Here is a 25,481-nt window from a genome sequence, read left to right as displayed (position 1 = left end):
GCAGGTAATATAGTTCCCGGTGCTACATAACATAGTTTGCACGTTTTTTTCAAGTATAAAATATATTTCTGGCCGTTTCCTGTATGACTGTCCTAAAAAGCGAAACTTTCTGAGAGGAAGTACATGGTCATGGTGAATAAAAGCTTGGCTTATCTTGTCCTCTTGGCACACATTCAACCGGAGGAAGAACAACAAACAGGAAACCTAAAAGGTTGTGAGAAAGTGTCTGTGGCGTGTGATTTGAAAGCAGGCTCAGCAGGGCGGCTTTTCTCCTCAGACAGAGGTTTTGGCCAATGTGCTTAAAGCGGATGGAAGAGGGGCCCCAAGCCCGTCGCCCCAAACTATTAATAATTAACCTCGTGGGCGTTCGCTATTAACTGGGCATCTGTACAAAACATTGGGAAAATAGCAAAACCACTGCAAGGCGGCCCTCACTGACCGGCCCCGTTGCGAAAGACAAAGTTTGAGCCGGTAACCTCAGCGTCAGCTCAGCAAATCTGACCCGCTCAGCTCTGAACCTCGCGCTCCCGCGGCATGGGGTCCCGCCTGATCCTCGCGCTGGCCTTCGCCTCGTGCTGCAGCTATGTCTGTGCTCAAAAGGTAAGACTTCGTGCATCGACTGTTCTGGAACTGGGGTTTTAGAGTTTGCGTTTGTCGTAGCTGCAGCGTTTCCCAAGTTTCTTTGCGTGATGTTTCCATGGTTTCAGCGACATTCTATTACCGAATGTGTGATACTTCGAGTGCCCCTTCCTTGAGAGGAAACCTCTCAAGAAAGTGACAGCTGAACAGCGACAGCTGGACCCAAAGAAAGATGCATCACTCCTGACTCAGAGAAGACTTTGCATTTTGAAAAAAGCAGAAACTTGCTTTCTCTGGAGGCCACTACGGCTGTATGACCTGGACAGACGCTTTTCGTTTGAGTTGGGCAGACTCTTTGCTAGGAGCGGAACCTCTGTTGATGTGTGCTCTCCCTCTATTAGTGGAATCCATAGACGTCAGTTAGGAGTCCCCGCTGCGACCCTTGGCTTGCCCTTTGGATCCATGGCACTGTCCTTGCGACCCCTGGCCTCAGAGGGGACAATATCAATGCCAGGAACACAGTGGCTGTGCGTCCATCCTTTAGGCCTCCAGTCTTTGTTTTGTTAGTGAATTAAAAAACATTGAGAGTGGAGCCCTAACTGACGTCCATTCTTATTATACTGATAGTAAATAGTGTTTCATTTTTCACTATTAGTGTAATTAAAAAATGTAGTTAAATTATGACCTTCCCTGGCAGCTGATGTAAGCCAAACAATGGTTTAAAATATTTGTTGTGTGCTTGCTTTGGTGCGTGTGTTTACATGAGAGTGCATATGTGTGACTGTGTTTGTGTAAGCATCTGTGTGTGTGAATGAAACTGAAGGTCAAAGGGCAAATTATGTCACCTCCGCTACCCCTGGCATTTTAGTGAAATGACGTTCATGGTAGAACCCCTTGCTACTTTGACATGTGAAAGTTGAGTGGCTAACTGCCCTGTGAGGCTGCTAGAAGTCTCACAAAACACCCTCCAGGCCTGAATAGAGAATGGCTGCAAACTCGGCCTAGATGAAATACAAATTACACCGGTGTAATTTGCGTAATTTCAGGAATTTTCCTTTACAATTCTTATGTGAAATTCCCAAAATCATGGCATTATGCGTAACTATGCTCCATTCTGTGTTAACATTTACTGTGAATATATGTATAAATTTACCGTGAACGAACAGGAACAACAAAACGTGAGCTCTGACTTCGTGGTGCTTTTGTTTAAATGCGTCCTCACTCCAGAACTGACACGAGGCGAGGCGTATTTTGTTCTAAAGTATAGTGGTAAAATAACAGTTTTGCGTTGTGTGCGTTGTGTGGGATTTCACGTATTTTCTCCATAGTTATAGGAAAGCAAACTGTGCAGATTTCTCAGCCTATTAAGAACCAAGGCCATCAGGAGCCACGAGGTCACAGAAGCTCAGCCCGCCTGGAAGAAGCACCAAAGCGCAGCGTTGTCTGTGTTGTGTAACTTCAGTGACACTTAGCAGTGAAGTTCTTTACGGAGTTACAGTATTGCACTTTTGTGAACATCCACAAACTTCACTTGCGCTACTTCCTTGGGACCACGCACTTGTGACTGGGGATAGATGCACTGATTGTCCGAAGTTAATGGTCACATCTGCGCATGTAAATATCCTGTTGTTGGCATGGTGTGTGCCCGGTTTGACCTGTTGTAAGTACTGTGGGCGCCCACTGCACGCCCATCCCTATCACTTGTTTGTGGGCCTGCCTTTCAAAAATCCTTTGTTATCATTGGTAAATGTTTTACGTTTGTTCCTTCTTATGGCGGTTTTGTTACCCCCTTGCAGACTGCCCCAGTTACATGGATGATTGCACGATTGCCGATACGTCTGTGAGCAAACAAACTACTTTTTCCTTTTGTGTATCTCCTTCGCACTCATGCTCATGGCACTTTGAATCGGGTCGCTTATGTCAACTGTTTTACTTTTCTTTTCAATTTATGTGGCAATAAAAGTCCTGTTAGCAATTTGCTCTAACTCAAGCAAATGCGAGAACCATTGCATTGCAAATGCTTGTTGGATACTTGTCGCAACCTACCTTCATTTCAGTTCCGGTTTCATATAGCCCACCAGAGCATGCCTTCAGAAGTTAGTGTAAACCGATACAAAGTTAGTAACAGCTCAGCACACAATACTCTTATCAGAAGTGAAATGCTGGGGTTAATGAATGGAGATAAGGAGATTGTGCTGTGATGATGTGGGAGATATGAACATATGGCCCCACAGAGACCCAACTTCAATAGAAAATGGCCAGGCCAGTTTCATGTGGCAACCCTTCAAAACATGTTTTGATCAGTATTACAATGTTTGATTCTCTCCTTGCATTTTTGACAGCTCTCAAGTTATTTTAAAGTTCTATATTCGTAAACAACTGAACTCAAATGGTACGCTTAGCACTCGTGCAGCCACATAAAGCCACGTGCCTAACCTTGGCCATGGCTATTTGACAGAATCACAGAATAATTTGTTTTGTTTGTTTTGCACTGATGCTAGCCAGGCCCATGTGGCCTCGAAGCTGGGCATGTCATTGGTTAACAAGGCACGCTTTTGGATTCGGGAACTGTTTCTTAACTTGAAACTCCAGCAGTGAGTTCAACTTGTTGCCTTTCTGTCTGTTTTTCTTTCATTACAACAGTGGTGCTCGCAGTGCCTTGCCGCTCTGCTAGGAGTTTAATAATGCATGACTAATGCATTTTAGCGCAGTGATGTGGACACCAGCACTGACATGTGTTAGTCTAATTCCTGATAGGTGGTACTTGGCAAGACTGGTTTATACTGATTTTGTTCCTGTGGATTTGATGCCCTGGAGGGGGGTCAGGGTCGATCTGAGACACAAAATCGGCCTACGCATTTACATTAAGGAGGCCCCAGTAGCGGATTGCCAGGAGAGTTATAGAGTGGCATAGAGTGGAGAGGAATGTCATGAAGTGATGTAGAGTGTCGAGTAGAATGGAGTGACATATAATGGAGGGTTGTGGAGTAGCATAGAGTGGAGAGGAGTGTTGTAGAATGTCACAGAGTAGAGTAGAGTTTTGTGGAGCAGAGTGGAATAGAGTGGTGTATAGTGGAGTTGTATAGAGTGGAGTTGCAAGGAGTGTCGTATAGTGGGTAGTGTAAAGTAGAGTTGTGTGTTATAGACTGTAGTAGTGTACAGTGGATTAAAGTGGCATAAAGTGCCATAGTGGGAGCCGAGTGGAGTGGCATAGAGTGGAGAAGAGTCATAAAGGAGGCTCCTAGAGTGGTGTAGAGTAGAGTGGAGTAGAGGTTTGTGGAGTGGCATAGAGTTGCATAGAGTGGCATGAGGTAGAGTGTCATGGAGGGTTGTGGAGTGGCATAGAGTGCAGAGGAGTGCCATGGGGTGAAGTGTTGTTGCATAAAGTGTAGTGACGTGGAGTAGAAGGAGTGTCATCCAATATCATGGAGTGGAAGGTTATCGAGTAGCATTGATTGGAGAGGAGTGTTGTGGAGTAGAGTGGAGTGTCGTGGAGTAGAGTGGAGAGTCATGGAGTAGAGTGTTGTGGTGTAAAATGGAGTGGTGTAGAGTGGCATAGTGCAGTGTAGTGACAAGGAGTGCCTTAGGCTACGGGGGTTGAGGGGTGTAGTGTGTGATAGACTTGAGTAGAGTATAGTGGAGTAAAGTGGTGTGGAGTGGCATAGGGGGAGTATAGTAGAGGATCATAGAGTGGAGAAGAGGAACTTAGAGTGGAGTGAAGTGCCGTAGAGTGGAGTAGAGAGTTGTGGGGTGGAGTGGTGTAGAGTTGCATAGAGTGGACTGTCATTGAGTGGTGGGTCGTAGAGTGTCATGGAGTGGCGTAGAGTAGGGTGGCACAGAGTGGAATGTTGTAGGGTGGAGGGGCATAGCATAGAGTGCAGTGTCATAGATTGGATAGTTGTGAAGTGCAGTGCCATAGAGTGGAGTAGCGTTGAGTGAAGTAAAGTGGAGTGCTGTAGAGAGGAGGGGCATGGAGTGGATTGGAGTAAAGTGTTGTGGAGTGTCGTGGAGTAGCGTGGAATGGAATATAGTGGAGTGTCATAGAGTGGAGTGATGTGGAGTGAAGTGTCATAAAGTGGCATAGCCTAGAGTGGCATAGAGTGTCATGGTGTATTGCAAAGTGCCGTGGATTGTCATAGTATATAGGGGCATGGAGTGAAGTGTTGTAGAGCTGAGGGGCGTAGAGTGGAGGGGCATAAAGTGGAGGGACATAGAATGTCATATGGTGATGTGTAATGCCATAGAGTGGAGTGACAAAGGGTGGATGGTCGTTAAGTTGGAGTAAAGCTTCATAGAGCAGAGGGGCGTAGCATAGACAGGAGTAAAAGATAATAGAGCTGAGTGTCATAGAATGGAGTGGGGTAGAATAATAGAGTGTTGTAGAGTGTAACAGTAGAGTGGCATAGAGCGGTACGGACTAGAATGTCATGGAATAGAGTAGAGTGTCATAGTGTGCTGCAGAGTGGACTGGAATAGAGTGGACTGCTGTACAGTGGAGTAGAGATGTTTGTCGTAGAGTGGAGTTGCATAGAGCAAGGTGCTGTGAAGGGGCATAGGGTGGCATGGTGTGGCAAAGAGTGAATGGTTGTAGAGTTGGAGGAAAGTGTCATAGAATAGAGTGGAGTGGACAGTGTCATAGAGTGTCATTGAGTTGCACAGAGTGGAGTGGGATTGAGAGGCGCAGCGTTGAGTAGAGTAGCATAAAATGGAGGGCATAAAGTGGAGTAGAGTATCATAGAGTGAAGTGGCATAGAGTAGTAGAGTGGAGTAGCGTGAGTGATTGGTGTGGAATAGAGTGTTGTAGAGTAAAGTGAAGTAGATTGTCATATAATGTTTTAGAGTGGAGTGTTGTGAAGTGATGTGTCATAGTGTAGAGTGTCATGGAGTGAAGTAGAGTGTCATAAATTTAAGTGGAGTTGGGTGTCACAGAGTGGAATTGTGTGTCATAAAGTGGAGTGACAGTAGAGTGGAGGGGTATAGAGTGGTGTGGCATAGAGTGAAGGGTTGTAGAGTTGGAGTAAAGTGTCATAGAGTGGAGTGGCATAGAGTGTTCTGGAGTGGTACAGAGTGGAGTAGAGTGTTGGAGAGTGAAGTGGCATGAAGTGGGATAGAGTTCATATACAAGAGTAGTGTTTCATAAAGTGGAGTGTTGGTATATTGTAGAGTGGCACAGAGTAGAGTGGAGAAGCGTAGAGTGAAGTAGAGTGTCACATAGAGGGGTGGCATAGAGTGTCAAAGTGTTGTGGAATTGGATAGAGTTGGGTGCTGTAGAGTGGTGTGTTGTAGCATGGAGTGGCACAGAGTAGAGCAGAGTGTAGAAGAAAGAAGTGGCATAGAGTGTTGTAGACTAGAGTAGTGTGTCATAAAGTGGAGTGTCGTAGAGTGGTGAAGCAAAGAGTGGAGTGGCATGGAATAGAGGAGTTTATAGTGGCATATCATGGAGTAGAGTGTCATAGAGTGGGGTGGCATACCATAGAGTGGAGCAAAGTGTCGTGGAGTAGCGTTGAGTGGCATAGATTGTTGTGAAGTCTCATAGAGGGGAGTGCCATAGAGTAGTGGAGTGGATTGGCATAGAGTATCAGAGAGTGTTGTAACGTGGACTGGGAAAGAGTGGGTTAGTGACAGATTGCCATAGAGTAGAGTGTCATAGAGTGGAGTGGTGTAGAGTGGTGTGATGTAGAGTATAACAGAGTGGAGTGCCATAGAGTGTTGTAGAGTGGAGTGGCATAAAGTGGAGTAGAGTATCACAGAGTGAAATGGCATAGAGTGTTGTAGAGTAGTGCGCCATAGAGTAGAGTGGCATAGACAGGAGTGGCATCAAGTGAAGTATAGTGGAGGGCATAGAGTGGCATAAAATGGATTGTCATAGTGTTGAGTGGAGGGTTGCAGAGCTGGAGCAAAAAGCCATAGAATAGAGAGGACTGGCATAGCACAGAGTTGAGTAAAGTGTTGTAGAGTGGAAAAGACTATTGTACAGTGGAGTGGCAAAGAGTCCTGTGTAGTAGAGTGTTGTAGTGTGGAGTAGAGTCTCAGAGTAGCTTAGAGTATCGTGGAGAGGTGGAGAGTGAAGTGTTGTAGAGTGGAGTGTCATAGAGGAGAGATTTGTAGAGTAGAATGTAATGGAGGATTGTTGAGTATCATGGAGTGGATTAGAGTAGGGTGGCATAGAGTAGAGTGCTGTAGAGTGGAATGCCATAGAGTGGAGGGGCATGGAGGGAGTGGAGTGTCGTAGAGTGAAGTGTCAGACTGGAGTGTTATTAAGTGGAGTGTGATAGCTTGGAGTGGAGTGTCATAGAGTGGATTGGCACAGAGTGGAGGAAAGTGGCGTAGAGTGCTGTGGACTGGCGTAGAGAGTTGTGGAGTGTAGTAAATTGTTGTGAAGTAGAGTGTCATAGAGTGGGATAGAGTGGAGTGTCATAGAGTGGAATGTTGTAGAGTAGAGTGGACTAGCATAGAGTGGAGTAAAATGTCAGTGGTGTAGAGTGTTGTCATATACTAGAGTAGTGTGTTGTAAAGTGGATTGTTGTAAAGTGGACTGACATATAGTGGAGTGGTACAGAATTGAGTGGAGGAGTGTAGAGCAGCATAGAGTGAAGCAGAGTGTCAAAAAGTGGGGTGATGTAAAGTTGAGTGGCATAGAGGAGAGTGGCTTAGAGTGCCATAGAGGGGAGTGACATAGAGTGGTGTGGACCAGAGTGTTGTGCAGGGGCATAGAGTGTCATAAAGTGTGATAGAGCAGAGTAGAATGGAGAGGATAGAGTGGTGTACTGTAGAGCGGAGTGGCATAGAGTGGAGTAGAGTGTAGTAGAGAGTGGTGTCATAGAGTGTTATAGACTAGAGTAGTGTGTCATAAAGTGGAGTCCCGTAGAGTGGAGTGTCATAAAGTGGAGAAATGTTGAGTAGTGGAATGTAGAGTGTCATAGAGTGGAGTGGCATACAGTAGATTGGAGTAAAGGGTCGTGGAGTATGAAGTAGCATCCAGTGGCATAGAGCGTCGTAGAGAGTAGTGTTGTAGAGTAGTAGAGTGGAGTGGCATGGAGCGTCATAGAGTAGAGTGTCATAGAGTGAAGTGGTGTAGCGTGTCAGATTGTTGTAGAGTAGAGTGGGATAGAGTGAGGTGTTATAAAGTGGAGTGACAGAGTAGAGAAGAGTGGTGTGTCATACAATGAAATGGCGTAGAGTGGCATACAGTGGAGTGGAGTAAAATGGCATAGAGTAGAATGGAGAGGTAAAGAGAAACATGAAGTGGAGTAGAGTGTCATGGAGTAGAGTAGTGGAGTGACATAGAGTGGAGTGGCATAGAGTGACAAAGTTGAGTGACATAGAATTGAGTGTCATAGAGTGGAGTGACATTGAGTGGAGTAGAGTATTGTAGAGTTTAGTGGTGTAGTGTGTCATAGAGTACTGTGCTATAGAGGGGAGTGGCATAGAGTGGAGTGGCATAGAGTTTAGTGTCACGGAGTGGAGTATAGTATAGGGGCGTAGAGTGGTTTAGAGTAGAGTGTCATAGAGTGGAGTGGTTTAGGGTTGTAGAGTTGGAGTAAAGAGTCATAGATTAGAGTGGAGTGGCACATCACAGAGTGGAGTAAAATGTCAGAGTGGAATAGAGTGGTGTAGAGAGTAGTGGCATAGAATGTTGTACAGTGGAGTGGCATAGAGATTCATAGAGTGGAGTGGTGTGGAGTAGAATGTTGTAGAGTAGAGTAGAGCCTCAAAGAGTATTATAGAGTGTTGTGGAGTGGCCTAGAGTGGAGTGGAGTGTTGTGGAGTGAATTGTTGTAGAGTACAGGTTTGTAAAGCAGAATGTCATGGAGTGGAGGGTTGTAGAGTGTCATGGAGTGGATTAGAGTAGGGTGGTGTAGAGTGGGAGTGTCATAGAGTGGAATGCCATAGAGTGGGGGGCATTGAGTGGAGGAGCACAAGAGTAGAGTGGAACGTTGCAGGGTGGAGTGTCACAGAGCGAAGTGCCATGAAGTGTCCTAGATTGAGGTGTGCTGTAAAGGAGAGTGGGATAGTGTGGAGTGTCATAGAGTGGAGTACAGTAGACTAGCATAGAGTGGAGTAAAGTGGGGGTAGAGTGGAGTACTGTAGAGTGTTGTGGAGTAGTGTAGAGAGCTGTAGAGTGGAATAAAGTGTTGTGGAGTAGTGTTATTGAATGGGATAGAGTGGAGTAACATAGAGCGGAGTGTTGTAGAGTAGAGTGGAGTAGAGTGGACTAGCATAGAGTGGAGTAAAGTTTTGTAGAGTGGTGTAGAGTGTTGTGGAGTGGTATAAAGAGGTGTAGAGTGGAGAGGCATGGAGTGGAGTGTCATGTAGTGGTATAAACTGCAGTATCGTAGAATGGAGTGTTGTAGAGTAGAGTGTTGTAGTGTAAGAATGGAGTGGTGTAGCACAGAGTGGCATAGAGTGAGTGGCATGGAGTAGAGTGGTGTGGAGCGTCATAAAGTGGCATAGAGTAGAGTGACATAGACAACAAAGGTAGTGGTTAAGGCAAAAAGGCATTGCAGAGGCTTCTTTGCCAAAAATTATATCAAGTGCTTGACTACTGGAGGACTAACCACTAATTGTCCTAACTTTAAGTCAACTTCAAACTAATCTGAAGGGAGAAGCCCTCTTCTCCCTTCAGAGTAGTTTAGAGTGGCAAAGAGTGGAGTGGTGTAGCATGTTGTGGTGCATCGTAGAGAGCGTAGAGTGGAAGGGCACAGAGTGGAGTGAAGTAATAGGGCACAGAGCGAAGGGGCATAAAGTGTTGTAGCGTGGTATAGAGTGCCATAGAGTGGAGTGTTGTAGAGTGGAGGGGAATAGAATGTCATGGGGTAGTATAGAGTAGCAAAGAGTGGAGTGGCATAGAGTGTCAGGCTAGAGTGAATAGGGTGTCATAGAGTAGAGTGATGTAGGGTGGTGTGGAGTAGAGTGTCGTAGAATGGAGTGGGATAGAGTGGAGTATCATAGAGTGGAGTACCCTGGAGTTCAGTGGCATAGAGTAGAGTAGGGTATCGTAGAGTGGAGTGGCACAGAGTGGAGTAGAGTGTCATAGAGTAAAGAGGCATAGGGTGGAGTAGAGTATTGTAGAGCAGTGTGTCCTAGAGTGGAGTGTTGTAGTGTGGAGTGGTATAGAGTGGCGGGGAGTGTAGTAGAGAGAAGTGGCATAGAGTGATGTAGACTAGAGTAGTGTGTCATAAAGTGGAGTGGCATAGAGTAGAGTGGAGGGGTGTAGAGTGGCATAGCATGGAGTAGTGTCATAGAGTTGAGTGGCAGACCGTAGAGTTAAGGGTCATTGAGTAGCACTGAGTGGCATTGAGGGGGCCATTATGATCTCAGCGGGGAAACCTGATGAGATCGGCGCTGATGGTCAACAGAAGACTGCCAGCGTGCAGAACGCCCCGCCGATCACATTACGAACATCCAGCTGGGCCAGCGGGCGGAAACAGTGTTTCTGCCAGCCAGCCCAGTTGGATGCAGGACCTGAACATTGGAGCCGGCGGCAATGTAACAGTGCGGCGGGCGCAGCAGCACCTGTCACGCATTTCACTGTTCGTAAATCGGGCAGTGAAATGTGCGACGGCTGCCAGGAAAAGGCTGATGGAATTCAACTCATTATCCGGCAGGCAGCGCTGCTTGCAGAGCTGCCCAGTCAGATCAGAAACTCCGCCACCGCCGTGGCGGCATTTCAAACGTAGTGGTTCAGCCATGTTCATTATATGGCAGTCTGGACTGCCGTGCCATTGGCGGCAATTACCACCACCGCTGGCATGGCGGTCCAGACCGCCATGTACATAATGAGGGCCTGAGTGTCATAGAGTGGAGTGTCGTACAGTAGTAGAGTGGAGTGATGTAGAGTGGCACAGAGTGTCATAGAGTGAAGTCGCGTAGAATGTCAGAGAGTGTTGTAGAGTGGGAGAGAGTAGAATGTCATAGAGTGGAGCAGAGTAATTTGTCGTAGAGTGAAGTGGTGTGGAGTGGCATGGAGTGTAGTGTCATAGACTAGGGTAGTGTATCATAAGTTGGAGTGTTGTAAAGTGGATTTGGCATATAGTGGAGTATTGTAGAGTAGCAGAGCGGAGTGGCATAGAGTAGAGTGGCTCAGATCATCATAGAGTGGAGTGATGTTGAGTGGTGTGGAGCAGAGTATTGTGGAGTGGTGGAGAGTGCTATGAAGTGTTGTACAGTGGAGTAGAGGTGAGTGGGATAGAGTAGGGTGCTGTAGAGTGAAGTGTTGTAGCGTGGAGTGGCATAGAGTGGAGTGGAGAGAAGTGGCATAGAGTTTTATAGACTAGAGTAGTGTGTCATAAAGTGGAATGGCATAGAGTGGAGAAACGTGGAGTGAAGGAGCGTAGAGTGGCATAGCGTGGAGTGGTGTCATAGAGTAGAGTGGCATAGAGTGAGATCGCATGGAGTGGAGTATAGTGGAGGGGCATAGAGTGGTATAGAGTGTAGTGTCAGAGTGGTGCACAGCAGAGGGTTATAGAGTTGGGGTAAATAGTCATAGAATAGAGTGGAGTGGCGTGGCATAGCACACAGAGTAAAATGTCATAGAGTGGAATAGAGTGGTGTAGTGTAGTGGCATAGAGTGGTGTAGAGTAGAATGTCATGAAGTGGAGGGTAGTAGTGTCATGGAGTGAATTAGAGTAGGATGGCATAGAGTGGAGTGTCGTAGAGTGGCGTGTCATATAGTGGAGGGGTACAGAGTGGGGTGGAGTGTCATAGAGTGAAGTGTTGTAAAGTGGAGTGGGATAGCATGGAGTAGAGTGTCATATAGTGGAGTAAAGTGGGGTAGAGTGGAGTGTTGTAGAGCATTGTGGCATAGAGAGCTGTGAAGTAAAGTGTTGTGGAACAGACAGTTATTGAGTGAGATGAAGTGGAACGTCGTAGAGTGAAGTGTTGTTGGGTGAAGTGGAGTAGAGTGGACATAGAGTGGAGTAAAGTGTCATAGAGTGGTTTAAAGTGTTGTGGAGTGGGGGAGAGAGTTGTAGAGTGGAGCGGCGTGGCGTGTCATGGAGTGAAATAAAGTGCAATATCGTAGAATGGAGTGTTGTCGAGTGGTGTTGAGTACAGTAAGGTACAATAGAGTGGTGTAGCATAAAGTGGCATAGAGTGGGTGGCATGGAATAGAGCGGTGTGGAGTTTCATGGAGTAGAGTGGCATAGACAATAAAGAAAGTGATTAAGGCACTAAGACATTGCACAAACCTATTTGCCCCAAATTACATCAGGTGCCTGACTCCTGGAGGACTAAGCACCAATTGTTCCTGCTTTACACCAACTTCATACAAATCTGAAGGGAGATCCCTTCAGATTAGTTTAGAGTGGCATAGAGTGGAGTAGAGTAGAGTGGTGCAGAGTGGAGTGGTGAGCGTGTCATGGTAGAGTGGAGTGGAGTGTTGTAGAGTGGAAGGGCATGGAGTGGAGTGGAGTAACAGATGTAGAGTGAAAGGACATTAAGTGTAGCATGGAATCGAGTTTCATAGAGTAGAGTGTCGTAGAGTGGAGGGGGATAGAGTGTCATAGGATGGCATATAGTACCATACAGTGAAGTGTCATAGAGTGAAGTGACACATTGTTTTAGAGTGGTGTATAGTCGTATGACGTAGAGTGGAATGGCATAGCGCAGAGTGGTATGGAGTGGAGTAGAATGGCATAGAGGGGGTTATTCTAACTTTGGAGGAGTGTTAATCCGTCCCAAAAGTGACGGTAAAGTGACGGATATACCACCAGCCGTATTACGAGTTCCATAGGATATAATGGACTCGTAATACGGCTGGTGGTAAATCCGTCACTTTTCCGTCACTTTTGGGACGGATTAACACCTCCTCCAAAGTTAGAATAACCCCCAGAGTTTTTTAGAGCAGAGTGGAGTAGAATAGAATGCCATAGGGTAGTGTTGTAGAGTGGTGTAGAGTGGAGTATGCATGGTGTGGTAGTGCACTGCCATTACAGAAACACATTTCCAATTGAAATTACCATTACATTTGTGCAGACATATAGTTTTACTGAAAAAACTATACAGTACACAAACAATAGTGTGTAGAAATGGCATCACCTAGCGCATTGATTTGCTTTTATTTTATTATTATTATTATGTTGCATAGACTTGACAAAGGAGCGTCCTCCCGCCTCATTCTTCTTGTCCTGTCAGCAGTGTTTAACACAGTCAACCACATCCAGATCCCAAGTTTTCAGCAAATCAGCAGCTCAGTCCTGAAGAGGTTCCAAAGATATCAGGACAAATGCACCCAACAAATAAAACTTTCAAACTCTCCAAAACTTCCTTCGCTACCCCACCATGGAGTTCCCCATGGCGCCATCCTCTCCCTAATACTCTTCAATCTATATTTTGAACCCCTTAGCTCCCTCCTGCGACAATCACATTTTTTGTTCCTGATGACACTCGGGTATATACACAAGGGTTTTATTGTTAATTGATTTAGCGCATATCGACTAGGTTCTGGAAGATCCATGTACATGGAAGACTCAAAATCAGCTCAAATAGAATCCCCAGAAGACAAAGGGCCATATTTATACTTTTTGACGCAAAACTGCGCTAACGCAGTTTCGTGCCAAAAAAATTAGCGCCGGCTAACGCCATTCTGAAGCGCCATGCGGGCGCCGTATTTATTGAATGGCGTTAGCCGACCGGCGCTGCCTGGTGTGCGTGAAAAAAAAACACGTACACCAGTAAGTGCCGGCGTAGGGAAAAATGGCGTTTGGGCGTCCAAAAATGGGGCAAGTCAGGCTGAGGCAAAAAAATCGTCTTAACTCGATTTGCGCCATTTTTTTTTGGCGCCCAGACGCCATTAACATGACTCCTGTCTTAGCAAAGACAGGAGTCATGCCCCCTTGCCCAACGGCCATGCCCAGGGGACTTCTGTCCCCTGGGCATGGTCATTGGGCATAGTGGCATGTAGGGGGGCACAAATCAGGCCCCCCTATGCCACAATTTTTTAAAAAAAAAAATGCTTACCACAACTTACCTTTTCTTCCCTGGGATGGGTCCCTCCATCCTTGGGTGTCCTCCTGGGGTGGGCAAGGGTGGCAGGGGGTGTCCCTGGGGGCTTGGGAGGGCACCTCTGGGCTCATTCTGAGCCCACAGGTCCCTTAACGCCTGCCCTGACCCAGGCGCTAAAATCCGGCGCAAATGCGGGTTTTTTAGTCCCGCCCACTCCCGGGCGTCATTTTTGCCCGGGAGTATAAATACGACGCATATGCATCGCAGTCATTTTTTAAGACGGGAACGCCTACCTTGCATATCATTAACGCAAGGAAGGTGTTCACGCCAAAAAATGACGCTAACTCCATGAACTTTGGCGCTAGACGCGTCTAACGCCAAAGTATAAATATGGAGTTAGTTTTGCGTCGAATTTGCATTGAAAAAAACGACGCAAATTCGGCGCAAACGGAGTATAAATATGCCCCAAAGTTCTTTCTTCCCTCATGGACACATTATAACACTCAAGTGCCCGTTTTGCAAGAAGTTTTAAAATTACTGGGCTGCAAGACTTTCATTGTCGAAATTCTCAACATTGACTTTAATTTGCAGGCCCACGTTAAGGCCTTGGCTGAAGAAGGACAACACCAAATAAGACTTCTAATGGAGGTCAAATCCTTTATCTGTCAGATGATTTCAAAACAGTAGTTCAATGCTTAGTCCTGTCAAGATTAGGTCAAACCAATTCTCTACTGCTCGACATTCCTAAAATCAACCTTGCTCCACTAAAAGCTATGCTGAGAGCTGCAGCTAGACTAATATCTGAAACAAAAAGATATGACCAAATCATCCCAATCACCCTTACACTGGCTTCCATAGAGACCAGACCTTTGTTGAATTTCTTCTGTGTAGTACACTATGGGGGTCATTTTGACCCCGGCGGGCGGCGGTCGCCGCCCGCCTGGAGGGAACCGCCATATGGCCGCTCCGCGGTCGAAAGACCGCGGAGGCCATTCTGGCTTTCCCGCTGGGCTGGCGGGCGACCGCCAGAAGGCCGCCCGCCAGCCCAGCGGGAAACCCCTCCCCACGAGGAAGCCGGCTCCGAATGGAGCCGGCGGAGTGGGCATGTGCGACGGGTGCAGTTTGCACCCGTCGCGTATTTCAGTGTCTGCTAGGCAGACACTGAAATACACAGTAAGGCCCTCTTACGGGGGCCCCTGCCGTGCCCATGCCATTGGCATGGGCACGGCAAGGGCCCCCAGGGGCCCCGCGGCACCCCCTACCGCCATCCTGTTCCTGGCGGCCGAACCGCCAGGAACAGGATGGCGGTAGGGGGTGTCAGAATCCCCCATGGCGGCGCAGCAAGCTGCGCCGCCATGGGGGATTCCAAGGGCAGCGGTAAACCGGCGGGAGACCGCCGGTTTACCCTTTCTGGCCGCGGCAGAACCGCCGCGGTCAGAATGCCCTTTGGAGCACCGCCGGTCTGTCGGCGGTGCTCCCGTGGCCGGTGACCCTGGCGGTCACCGGCCGCCAGGGTCTGAATCAGGCCCTATGTCCTATATGATGAGGCAGCACTTAAAAGACAAGTTTATCTCTAACGTTCGGGCTCTCTCCATCTAGAACCCCTCTCTTTCAAAACTCTAAAACCAAGTGCTCTGAGGAAATGAAATAAAAATCGGATCTCAATACCTCTGGAAGAAAGGCATAATCTATTATATATTATATATTTTGGAAAAAAATCGTAAGTCCTAGAGTGTCTTGCATGATTTAGAACTGAACTTTTCTGGCTCCCAGCAGACTTTGCATCAGAATGGAAGGTAATGAAAGCAAGGTTTAGAATGTTGAAGTTCACAGGTACATGTAGAGGAATAAAGATGTGTGATTTGCAGCTCTGTGTGTGGCTTAGTTATTGGCGGGTACCCAGACTGGGGAAGCCGCTACAAGTCCTACTTTTTCAACTTCACCTTGAAGTTTAATCCAACACTGTTGCTGGACATCTAGGATTGGTTTGGCTTAGTTCACAGTCAATTAATCACTCAATCAATCATAGCATTTGTAAAGTGCAGCACTAGCACCCCTGACGGTATCTGGGCACTGAGAGTGCTGTGCCAAAGTAAAAAAGCCACGTCTTGAGTCTCCTTCTGAAGTCTGACAGTGAGGGAGCTGTTCGGAGGTGGAGGGGCTGGCTGTTCCAGGACTTTGCATCTGTGTAGGAGAAGGAGCAACCTCTGCTGTGGCTGCGATGGATGCAGGGTGTGTGTGCGAGGTTTATCAAGACGGAGCATAGTTGTCATGCTGAGACGGAAAAGTTCTGTTGATGGTTGATTTAAGACGGCCCTGGGTTGTGGAGAGCCTTCCATGCAAGTGTGAGGAGTTTGAATTAGCATCTCTTCTGAAAGGGGAGCCAGTGGATGTTCCTGAGGTGTGGGGTGATGCTTGAGTCTGGAGTATTTTAAGTAGATGAGAGGACACTCTGGTGTACAAATCGTTGCCATACTTGAGGCGGCTGGTGACCAGGGCATGCATGGCTGTATTTCTGGTGTCGGTAGGGATCCACTTGAAGATTCAGCTGAGCATACGGAGGATGTAGAAGGAGGTGGAGACAACTGAGTTTTAATGTCAATTCATGGATAGTTGGCAGTTGAGGATGATGCCAAGGTTTCATGCATGGTCTGATGGAGAGGGCGTTGTTCTGAGTTCTGCTGGCCACCAGTGTGGTTCCATACAGAGGTGTTCTTCGCGAAGATCAGGACTTCTGTTTTGTCGGTGTTTAGTTTGAGGCAGCTGTTTTTCATCCATGTTGCTATGTTGGTCATGGCATTACGGAAGTTGACTTTGGTGTTGTGGGGGTCTTCGATGAGTGAGACAATTAGTTGATTGTCGTTGATTTAGGAGACTATATTGAGTCTGTCTGCGAGGGGGCTCATGTGGATGTTGAACAGGGTTGGGCTGAGGGAAGATCCTTGGGGTGTGCCACAGGTGATGTTCTTGGGTGTAGAATTGAAAGGAGGAAGACGGATGCTCTGGTTGCGGCCTGAGAGGAAAGAGGCAACCCACTTGAGGGCATTTTGTTGAATGACTATGTTGTGGAGTCTGTGGAGGAGGGTGTGGTGGGATATTCTATCAACCGCTGCGGAGAGGTCCATAAGGATCAGAGCTGTTGACTCTCCTCGGGTGAGGAGCGTCCTGATGTGGTCCATGGCAGCAATCAGTGCAGTCTCCCTGCTGTGGCTGACCCAGAATCCTAATTGAGAGGTGGAGAGAGAGTGGTTTTGTTCGAGGTAGTCAGTGAGCTGTTGGTTGATGGCTTTCTCAAGCACTTTGGCCGGGAAGGTGAGCAGGGAGATGGGTCTATAGTTTTTGAGGTTGCTGGGGTCAAGGGAGGGTTTCTTTAGGAGGGGTCTGACCTCTGCGTGCTGTCCGGGAAGGTTGCTGTGGAGACGGAGGTGTTGAGAATCTGGATAAGTTCCATGCTAATAGTGTTGGCTCCGATGTAGAAAAGCCAATAGAGGCAGGGTCCGTGGGTGCCCCGGAGTGGCTGGATGACATGATGCCTGCAGTGGTCTGTGTGGTAATCGGGGACCAGGAATTTATTGTGTGGCCAGTGTTCACAGCTTGAAAGATGTTGTCTAGGTGGGAGGTGGAGGATTGGGGGTCAAAGCTGTATATGGTGGTATATGGTGGTGATCTTGCTGTGGAAGTAGTTTGAGAGGGTGTCACAGAGTTCCTGGGATGGGTGGATGGTGGTCTCTGTGACAATGACTGAAATGTATTAGATCTGGCCTTCTATCAATTTATTTGGTGGAACATTATTTGAAAAGTAAAAAGCAGAACTTTAAAGTTTGTTTATTTGTATCCTTTAACCGCCCAGCACGTGTCTCCTTATTATTTGAGTAAAGGCAAATGCCATACGAAGGACATGATGGCGGGCTCTTGAGTTTTGAGTGTTATAACTCATTACGTACACCAGATTGTTTACTGTTATAGATTGTATGTGTCCCGAGAATATAGTATGTCATGATTTGTCCCTACACATCTACATGTAAATCTATTGGTGCTATGTTAAGCGGAGAGACAGCAAGAGGGCACCGAAAGAGGAGACATCTTGGTCTGTAGCATTATTTACATATCTACCCATTTCCTTCCAAAACCCCAAATAATCTTCCAGTTTAGGGTCTATATGAACCATTAGCATCCTAATTGTCTATGCCAGTGACCATTCCCTCATATTTTTACATCAATGGCGAAACACAGGACTGTATCCAGTGAGTAGCTGTCTTTTGGCTAACAGGAGGCCTAGAACTGTCATTTGGTAGTGTATACGTTTTCTCTTTAGACTCAAGTGTACAACCTACATGCATTGGTTTTTGTCCAGTTTTATCATATCACCCACTGCCCTTTGAAAATTAATATCATGGGTACATTTAATGCAAACAGAATATTGCATATTATAAGAGAGCCAGTTTAAAAGTACAAAACTGACATACAGATCACCACAAAAACAGTCTGACAACTGGAATGGCAGCCCTCCTAACTAGCCCCCGGCCTAAATGGCAACCACAGGCTCCAACAACTTACATGTACAACACATGCACTGACACCTCATTTCTTCTAACTCATGGTATTTACAAAATCTGGTCCCTTATTATCAATTGGTTTCCCTTAAAAGACCGAGCGTTTAAGGGCTGGGCAAAATTCCTTCTCCTCCTAAGTGGGACTAAAGGCGGCTTGGCCCTTTGTGTGGAACAGAAAACTCCTACCTCTGAGACTGGTGCAGAGTCCCCACAAAGGATTACCTAATACTCATAGCTGTTATTACTGTGTAAGTCTCCCTATCGAAAAAAACATATCCTTACCAACGAGTAAAGACACAATGGCCCTCATTATGACTCTGGCGGTAAGTGATAATGATAAAGTGGCGGTATACCACCAACAGGCTGGCGGTAAGTTCCGCCAAATTTTTAAATGGCTGTGATTACTCCCATAGACAGCCAATGTACCACACCAACCACCACGGCGGAAACAACATTCACAACGGTGTTAGCCAACAACAGCCAGGTGGGAGACAAAGTACTGCCCACCATATTAAGACACACAAAACCTCCACCTTTTCTGGGGTGGTACCAACGCCAACAGAAGCCTGGTGGAAATGGAGTTCAGAAGTGAAAGGACTCACCATTGGAGACACAGGGAAGAACCACGCCGCCATGGAACCCGAACTGCAAGTTTTCCCGATGATCTTCTACGTCATGCTCCACCTGGAACACCAACGCCGACAAAGACGACGATGGAGAGTACAGCCGCCTAGCACACAAGGGAGGGTGGGAGCAAAACGAGAGTGACACACACGACACACACCATCCACGCAAACACCATACACACAACCAGCTGCACACGTAAACCAATGGCACAGGACACACAACATAATAAAACGCGGACTAGATTGCTGGAGTACTGACAATGTATTAGCATAGCAAAACCCACCACACGAACCAAATATATTTACAGATGTACATAAAGGGCCAATACCCAGTCCAAAGTCAAAAAGGCACACAAGGCCACAGGGCGTAGTCCAAGGCCCAACCTGTATTATGACAAATCCATAGAGAACACCGCAGGGGCATAATTTTGCAAGTGGGAAGGCACGTCAGGGGGATGGAGGTGGGGGCACCTCAGCCAAATACGGGAACTTCCCCACTGGTTCTGGAGGGGGCTCCATGACCATTGCTCTGTCCTGGGGAGTGCAGGGCCACAGTCTCTCAGGTGGCTGACTTGCCCACCGGTTCTGGATGGGGCTCCATGCCCATTGCTCTGTCCTAGGCCACAGTCTCTCAGGTGGGTGACTTGCCCACTGGTTCTGGAGGGGGCTCCATGCCCATTTCTCTGTCCTGGGGAGTGCAAGGCCACAGTCTGTCAGGTGGGTGACTTGCCCACTGGTTCTGGATGGGGGCAACTTGCACAGCAGCCCCTGGAGTGTGGCCTACATGGCGTTCGTTGGCGGTGACAGCTGCATTGTGGTGGTGGTTGGAGGTGCCTCCTGGGCAGCCTCTGCACTGTCTGATGGCTGCACTGTGGTGGTGGATGGAGGAGCCTCCTGGACAGCATCTGCACTGTCTGATGGCTGCACTGTGGTGGTGGATGGAGGAGCCTCCTGGGCAGCCTCTGCACTGCCTGATGGCTGCACTTCCACAGCTGGCGGTGGGGGCCCGTGACATCTGGTGGTGGTGGCTGTGTCAGCCTGACAGCCTCTTCTGGCGTACAGTGCTTCGTCTCCTCATGTACATGGGTTGTAGATCCCTTACCCTTCCTGGCAGGAGTGGATGGGCTCTTCCCCTCTCTGCCTTGTGGTGCAGGCCCGTTCCAGGGTATAGATAAAGGACGCTTTCCTCAAGAGTGAAATACATGTAGGAGTTCCTTTTAGAGGTGGAAGGCCCACTAAGAACTTCCAGATGTTATCTGTGGTCTTGGTACATACATTTACACTCAGAGGAATCCCATCCATTCTAGCCATACCAGTCGTCACAAACACAAGAGAACACAGTACTTAAATCATGGCAATACCTGAGTTCTCTGTGTTATTCCCCAGGTTGACCCCGAGGCTACAGTCGATTCTGGTTATCTTTGGCTTTCCAATGCTGAACTACATCTACGTTCATGGCAAAAGTGCAGAGTATTATTACGTGTGTATAATGAGGATCTGTGGGTCTAAAGTGAGGAAGGCGGCCTTCCCATTCCCACTCCTCCGAAAACCTATACGTGGTTGGGTTGTTAAAATTTCTAGACCAGGAATTAAAATCTGCCAATTGTCTGGTAGACCCCTATGTCAGGGGACAAACTCCACCAAAGACTTAGAAGGGTCTGCCCAGTTCCCGGATCTAACAACAAGGTTGGTGGCCATAGTCAGAGATCTATTGATTTCCTGTGGTATTTACCAGGCTCTTCATTCTTGTTCAATCTCTATTCAGGATCTGAAGATGATTATTAGAATACATTTAGCGACTAGGTTCTGCAGAGGAATTTAAACATTTATTATAATTTTTACATCGTAAAGCTTTTTTTCTAACCTAATTTATTTGCCATCTCTAACTAGCCCACAGTCTCATTTCTCCTGACATTGCATCATGCTCTGTTACCTTCCTGAGACTTGCTGTCAGTGTTTGTCTTAAACCACCTTTACCCTTTGTCTCCCAATTAGCCCGTCCTGATTCGCCTTCTATAGTTTGTTTACTATTTCATACTGTAAACTGTTCTCACTGTTTTCAATCGTGCTACCTCACTGTCTATCATTTTCTTCCTTACTAAATCTTGTGATAGCTCCTTTCAGTCTGTCTCTTACTGCAGCAATCTTTCTTGTATTTATTTAAGCATGTAGGTATACGCCCATTTAAACATCATGGGCCTGATTCTAACTTTGGAGGACGGTGTTAAACCGTCCCAAAAGTGGCGGATATACCACCTACCGTATTACGAGTCCATTATATCCTATGGAACTCGTAATACGGTAGGTGGTATATCCGCCACTTTTGGGACGGTTTAACACCGTCCTCCAAAGTTAGAATCAGGCCCCATATCTAAACCTCTATACACCTTCTACCTATTTCATGTCCTCCTGCTCCTCAGTCTTTCTAAACCTCTGAAATGTATCTCTCATACTCATCATTTTGCATTCCTCAGTGCCTGCTCACTTCTCTCTCTCTCTTCAGTCAATCTTTTGTTTAGCACACTAAGGGGGTTATTCTAACTTTGGAGGAGTGTTAATCCGTCCCAAAAGTGACGGTAAAGTGACGGATATACCACCAGCCGTATTACGAGTTCCATAGGATATAATGGACTCGTAATACGGCTGGTGGTAAATCCGTCACTTTTCCGTCACTTTTGGGACGGATTAACACCTCCTCCAAAGTTAGAATAACCCCCTAAGTTGAGATTGAGCAGAGGTCACACATCATCTTCAGTATTGTTTTTACGCTCGACTATACTCTTTACATACATAGGCCCAAGTACTTCGGGGGGTGGAGCTAGCCAGCCAGCCAGATGGCCGGCACTCCGTGAGGCTCTGCTCTGGCGGGGGCCCAACTTCCTTATTTACCTGGCCAGGACGGAGCTGGCCGAGCAGTGAGGCGGCGGGGGGCACCTGAGATCGGCGCCGCCCCCTTGCCGCAGTGAGCGGAGGCAGATCGGCGGCGCAAGAGGGGAAACCGGGCTCCTTGTGGCACGGCGTGGTCTCGGCCGCCGCGCCGGACGCAGAGCCGCTTCACGCGGTCCCGGGGAGTCCTGGAGGGCTCCTGGGGCTGTGCTTATTGATACGCACTGGGGGGCTTGTTCGGCAGTGGTGTCGTGCCACGGCCCCCCCCCCCTTTACGCATGAGGATCTATTTTCGGCTGCGACCGGGATCGCGGCTGGGCCGCGGAGCTGGTAGCCGCGAGGCCTGAGGGCTAGCCGGCTCGGTGCGCTAGGCGGCCGGGGAGCCGCCCATTGCTGGAGGACGACTCGGGGCGGCAAAGGAGGCCTCCGTTGGGGGTCATATATTGGTGCCTGGGGGTTTTGGGGTGCCACTCGGCGGTCGGGTCGGACCGCGGCCTCCCTCCCTCTCCCTCTCTCCTGGCTGGAGTTGGAGGGCCTTGCGGCCGGCTGGGGATAGCTGGCCTGAAGTTGCCGAGCTTGGCGCGGACAACAACGTGGAGAGGCAGCTCGGCGTGATTTGACCCCTGTGCCTTGGGCCCAAAGGGCTGCGGTGCCCTTTGGTGCAACATTGTGCGAACTGCTGGTGTGGCGGAGCTGAGTGTGCGACCTGGAGGACCGGAGCCGGCCGGGGCTGACTGGCAGAAGCCTAGTGGAATTTGCGTGAGTGACCTGTATACCTGGCTCCCTTTCTTGAACTTCCACGGAGGTTGGCGATATATATTTGGAGACGACATACTGATTGAGTGATGGGGAAGGCGGAGCAGAGGCAAGCTAAACTCTCATTTGAGGGGGGCCAACGGAGGGGGGGGCACCTGCTGCTCAGCTGGAGGAGTCTGCGACGGATGGGGAGCCATCGGATGGATCGGTCAAGGCTATGTTTCTGGACTCAAAAACCAGCCTGGCTGGCTGGCATAGATGACAGAGCAACTTGATCGCATTAAGACTCGGGTGGATGAGCATGACTCCCGTCTTGACCAGTTGGAGGCGCGTACTTCCGGGCTGGAGGACGCGCAGCGAGGGGAGAGCGAGCAGTTGCTGCGCATGGAGAGGGTGTTGGAGGTCATCTGGGCTAAAAATGAAGATTTGGAGGCCCGGTCGCGCCGGAATAACCTCAGGCTGATAGGACTTCCCGAATCCACAGACATGGGCAGAATGGAGGATTTTGTTGAGGGAATGCTGTCCGATCTCTTCCCCGGTCAGTTGTCCCGCTTACTGGTAGTGGAGAGGGTGCAGAGATCGCTGGGGCCGCGGCCCCCGCCTGGGACCCCCCACGCCCTATCATCATCCGACTCCTAAATTACCGGGATCAAGACACGATTCTGTGACTGGCTAGGGAGCGCCGCCAGGTGGTTGATAAAAACACTGAACTGAACTTCTTTCCAGACTACACCCCTAGCGTGCAGGCGGCACGCAGGGCGTTTATGCCGGTAAAGCGCTCTCTGGCCCAAACGGCTGCTAGGTTTTCGCTCATATACCCGGCGAAGCTAAAGGTGCAGCATGGCGGGTCTCTTCAATTCTTTACGGATCCGAAGCAGGCGGCGAGATATGCTAAGTCTCTCCCACGGAGGTCTGAGGCGGCGCCTGTGGAGGAACGTGCCGCTGAGCGGGAGTCGCTGAGTGACAATGACTGATAGACACGGATGCCTTCTAGCAGAGAATGTGCCGCTGTATTTTGCTGTGAGATAATTTTGTGCCGCTCGTCCTGAAGACACTCCTTTTGCGTTGGGCCCCCTGCCTACCCTCCCTGCCGGTAGTAGGCGGTTGGGCGGTTAGCTTCCACCCTCTGGATGAGTCCCCACTATTTACATGTTTGGGTAATTGTGGTTTTTGGGGGGAGGGATATGCATTTGACCCGTTTGGGGGGTCGGTGTGGGTGGGGGGTGGTGGGGTTCTTGGGACTGTTGAAATATGTGATCTTCTGTTTTTCTTTCTGTGCTCTGTGGATGGGGGAGCCTGGCCGGGATGGAGGAGCGATAGAATTCTGCTGTATGTCTGCTGGGGAGAGGGTATGACACCGATGAGAGCGTCTTTGATTCGTTGTTTAACATGGAACGTGCGTGGCTTGAATAACAGACGGAAGGTGAGCCTTATGTCGGCCTATGTTAAGAGGCAGAACATAGATATATGCATGTTACAGGAAACGCACCTGGTGGCGAACACCTTGCATTACTTAAAGGCGGGATGGATTGGGGAGTGCCATGGCTCTGTGTACTCGCGTTATGCTAGAGGCGTAGCGATCTTGATACGAAAAGGGTTACAGTGGCGTACTCGTAAGGTGATTGTTGACCCAATGGGACGGTATGTACTGCTTAGTGGGGTGTTGATGGATAAGCCTTGCCGCCTCGCGTCTATATATGGACCCAATAAAGATGACCCTGAGTTCTTCATTGAGGTCTGGTGATTGATTGAGTCTCTGGGGGGAGGAGCTGTGATATGGGGAGGAGACTTTAATGTGACCCTTGATCCTATTCTTGATATAGAAAGTGTGGCTCGGGTGCAGCGTTCTGCTGCTGCTCGCGTCTTGGCGGCAGTTATGGAGGATACGTCATTAGTGGACCTGTGGCGGATGAGACATCCTGCGGTCCGGGAGGGCACTTGTGTAAATTATGTGCATAATAGTTGGTCGCGCCTTGATCGCTGGATAGGCTTGTGTGATGTGGCTTTATGGACCCGCTCGGTTGACCATTTGGCTCGTACACTGTCGGATCACTCCCCGGTTCGGGTGGTGCTGGAGATACCTGGTGGGCCTGCTCAGACTTATGTTTGGAGGCTGCCATCGGGGGCACTTAGAGATGAGGTGTTTCGTGAGGAGCTGTGCCGAGACATCAACCTTTATTTCAAACAGAATGCGGGCTCGGTGGAGTCTGCTGGCACACTGTGGGAAGCCTTTAAGGTAGTTGAACGCGGGACATGCATTTCAAAGCAACACGGTGTATTACGTGCACTGCGGCGTGAGCTGGCTGACCTGGACGGCCAGATTGCGGATCTGGAGACCCGGCTGGTGTCGGACTGGTCGGGAGATACATTGGCTACCATGCGGACTGCGGTCTCCGCGTACGAGGAAGCCTCTCTGAGAGAATTACAGTTTTTAGGGAAATTTGCATGGGCTAGGCGCTATGGAGAGGGCGACAGAGCTGGGCGCACATTGCAGAGTTTATTCCGCAGGCCATGGGCTAGCAGTTACGTGGCCGAGATGGATGATCCGAGTGGGGAGCGAGTGATGGGTACGTCTGAGGTTTTGAAGGTCTTTACTGCATTTTTTCAGGATCTCTATTCTACCCCCTCTGCGATTCCCGAGGAGGTGATTCAGAGATATTTCTCGGACACTAGTCTCCTCTGGTTTGACAGGGCGCATAGGGAATATTTGGATGTTCCCTTCACTATAGAATAGGTAAAGGCTGCAATTCGGAGCCTTCCGCGAGACAAGGCCCCTGGGTTGGATGGGTTGACACCAGCGTTTTACAAAGAATATGCTGACATTTTGGCGCCCTATCTGCTAGAGATGTATGATGAGGCCCTACGAGAGGGAGTCCTCCCGGCCTCTCTGTGCGAGGCACTTATTGTTACGATTCTCAAGCCTGGTAAGGCTGCTGCTAGCTGTGATTCGTATTGACCTCTATCGATGATTAATATTGATAAGAGGATATTGGCTAAAATGATAGCGGCTCGGCTGCAGCCTCTTATGACGAGACTGGTGCTACCGGATCAGTCAGGGTTTATTCCAGGGCGGTCCACCGCACACAACCTGCGCACATTGTTTGCCGTTGCTGGTTCAATTTCTGCCGATGATGTG

General features: G+C 48.5%; 1 protein-coding gene across 1 annotated transcript in view; it reads left to right on the top strand.

Moving 5' to 3' along the window:
- The first annotated feature begins 229 nt into the window (after positions 1 to 229).
- The window catches only part of HGFAC (HGF activator), a 600,748-nt gene continuing 575,496 nt past the window's right edge, over positions 230 to 25,481 (top strand). The window contains exon 1 of the mRNA XM_069203474.1: positions 230 to 600. Within this exon, the coding sequence (XP_069059575.1) occupies positions 535 to 600 (66 nt within the window). The 5' untranslated portion in view covers positions 230 to 534. The remainder of the gene's footprint in view (positions 601 to 25,481) is intronic.

This window comes from Pleurodeles waltl, chromosome 1_2, assembly GCF_031143425.1.
Source record: "Pleurodeles waltl isolate 20211129_DDA chromosome 1_2, aPleWal1.hap1.20221129, whole genome shotgun sequence".
Lineage (NCBI taxonomy): Eukaryota > Metazoa > Chordata > Amphibia > Caudata > Salamandridae > Pleurodeles > Pleurodeles waltl.
Note: the sequence above shows the minus strand (reverse complement) of the source record. Positions and strands in the feature narration are given on the sequence as shown.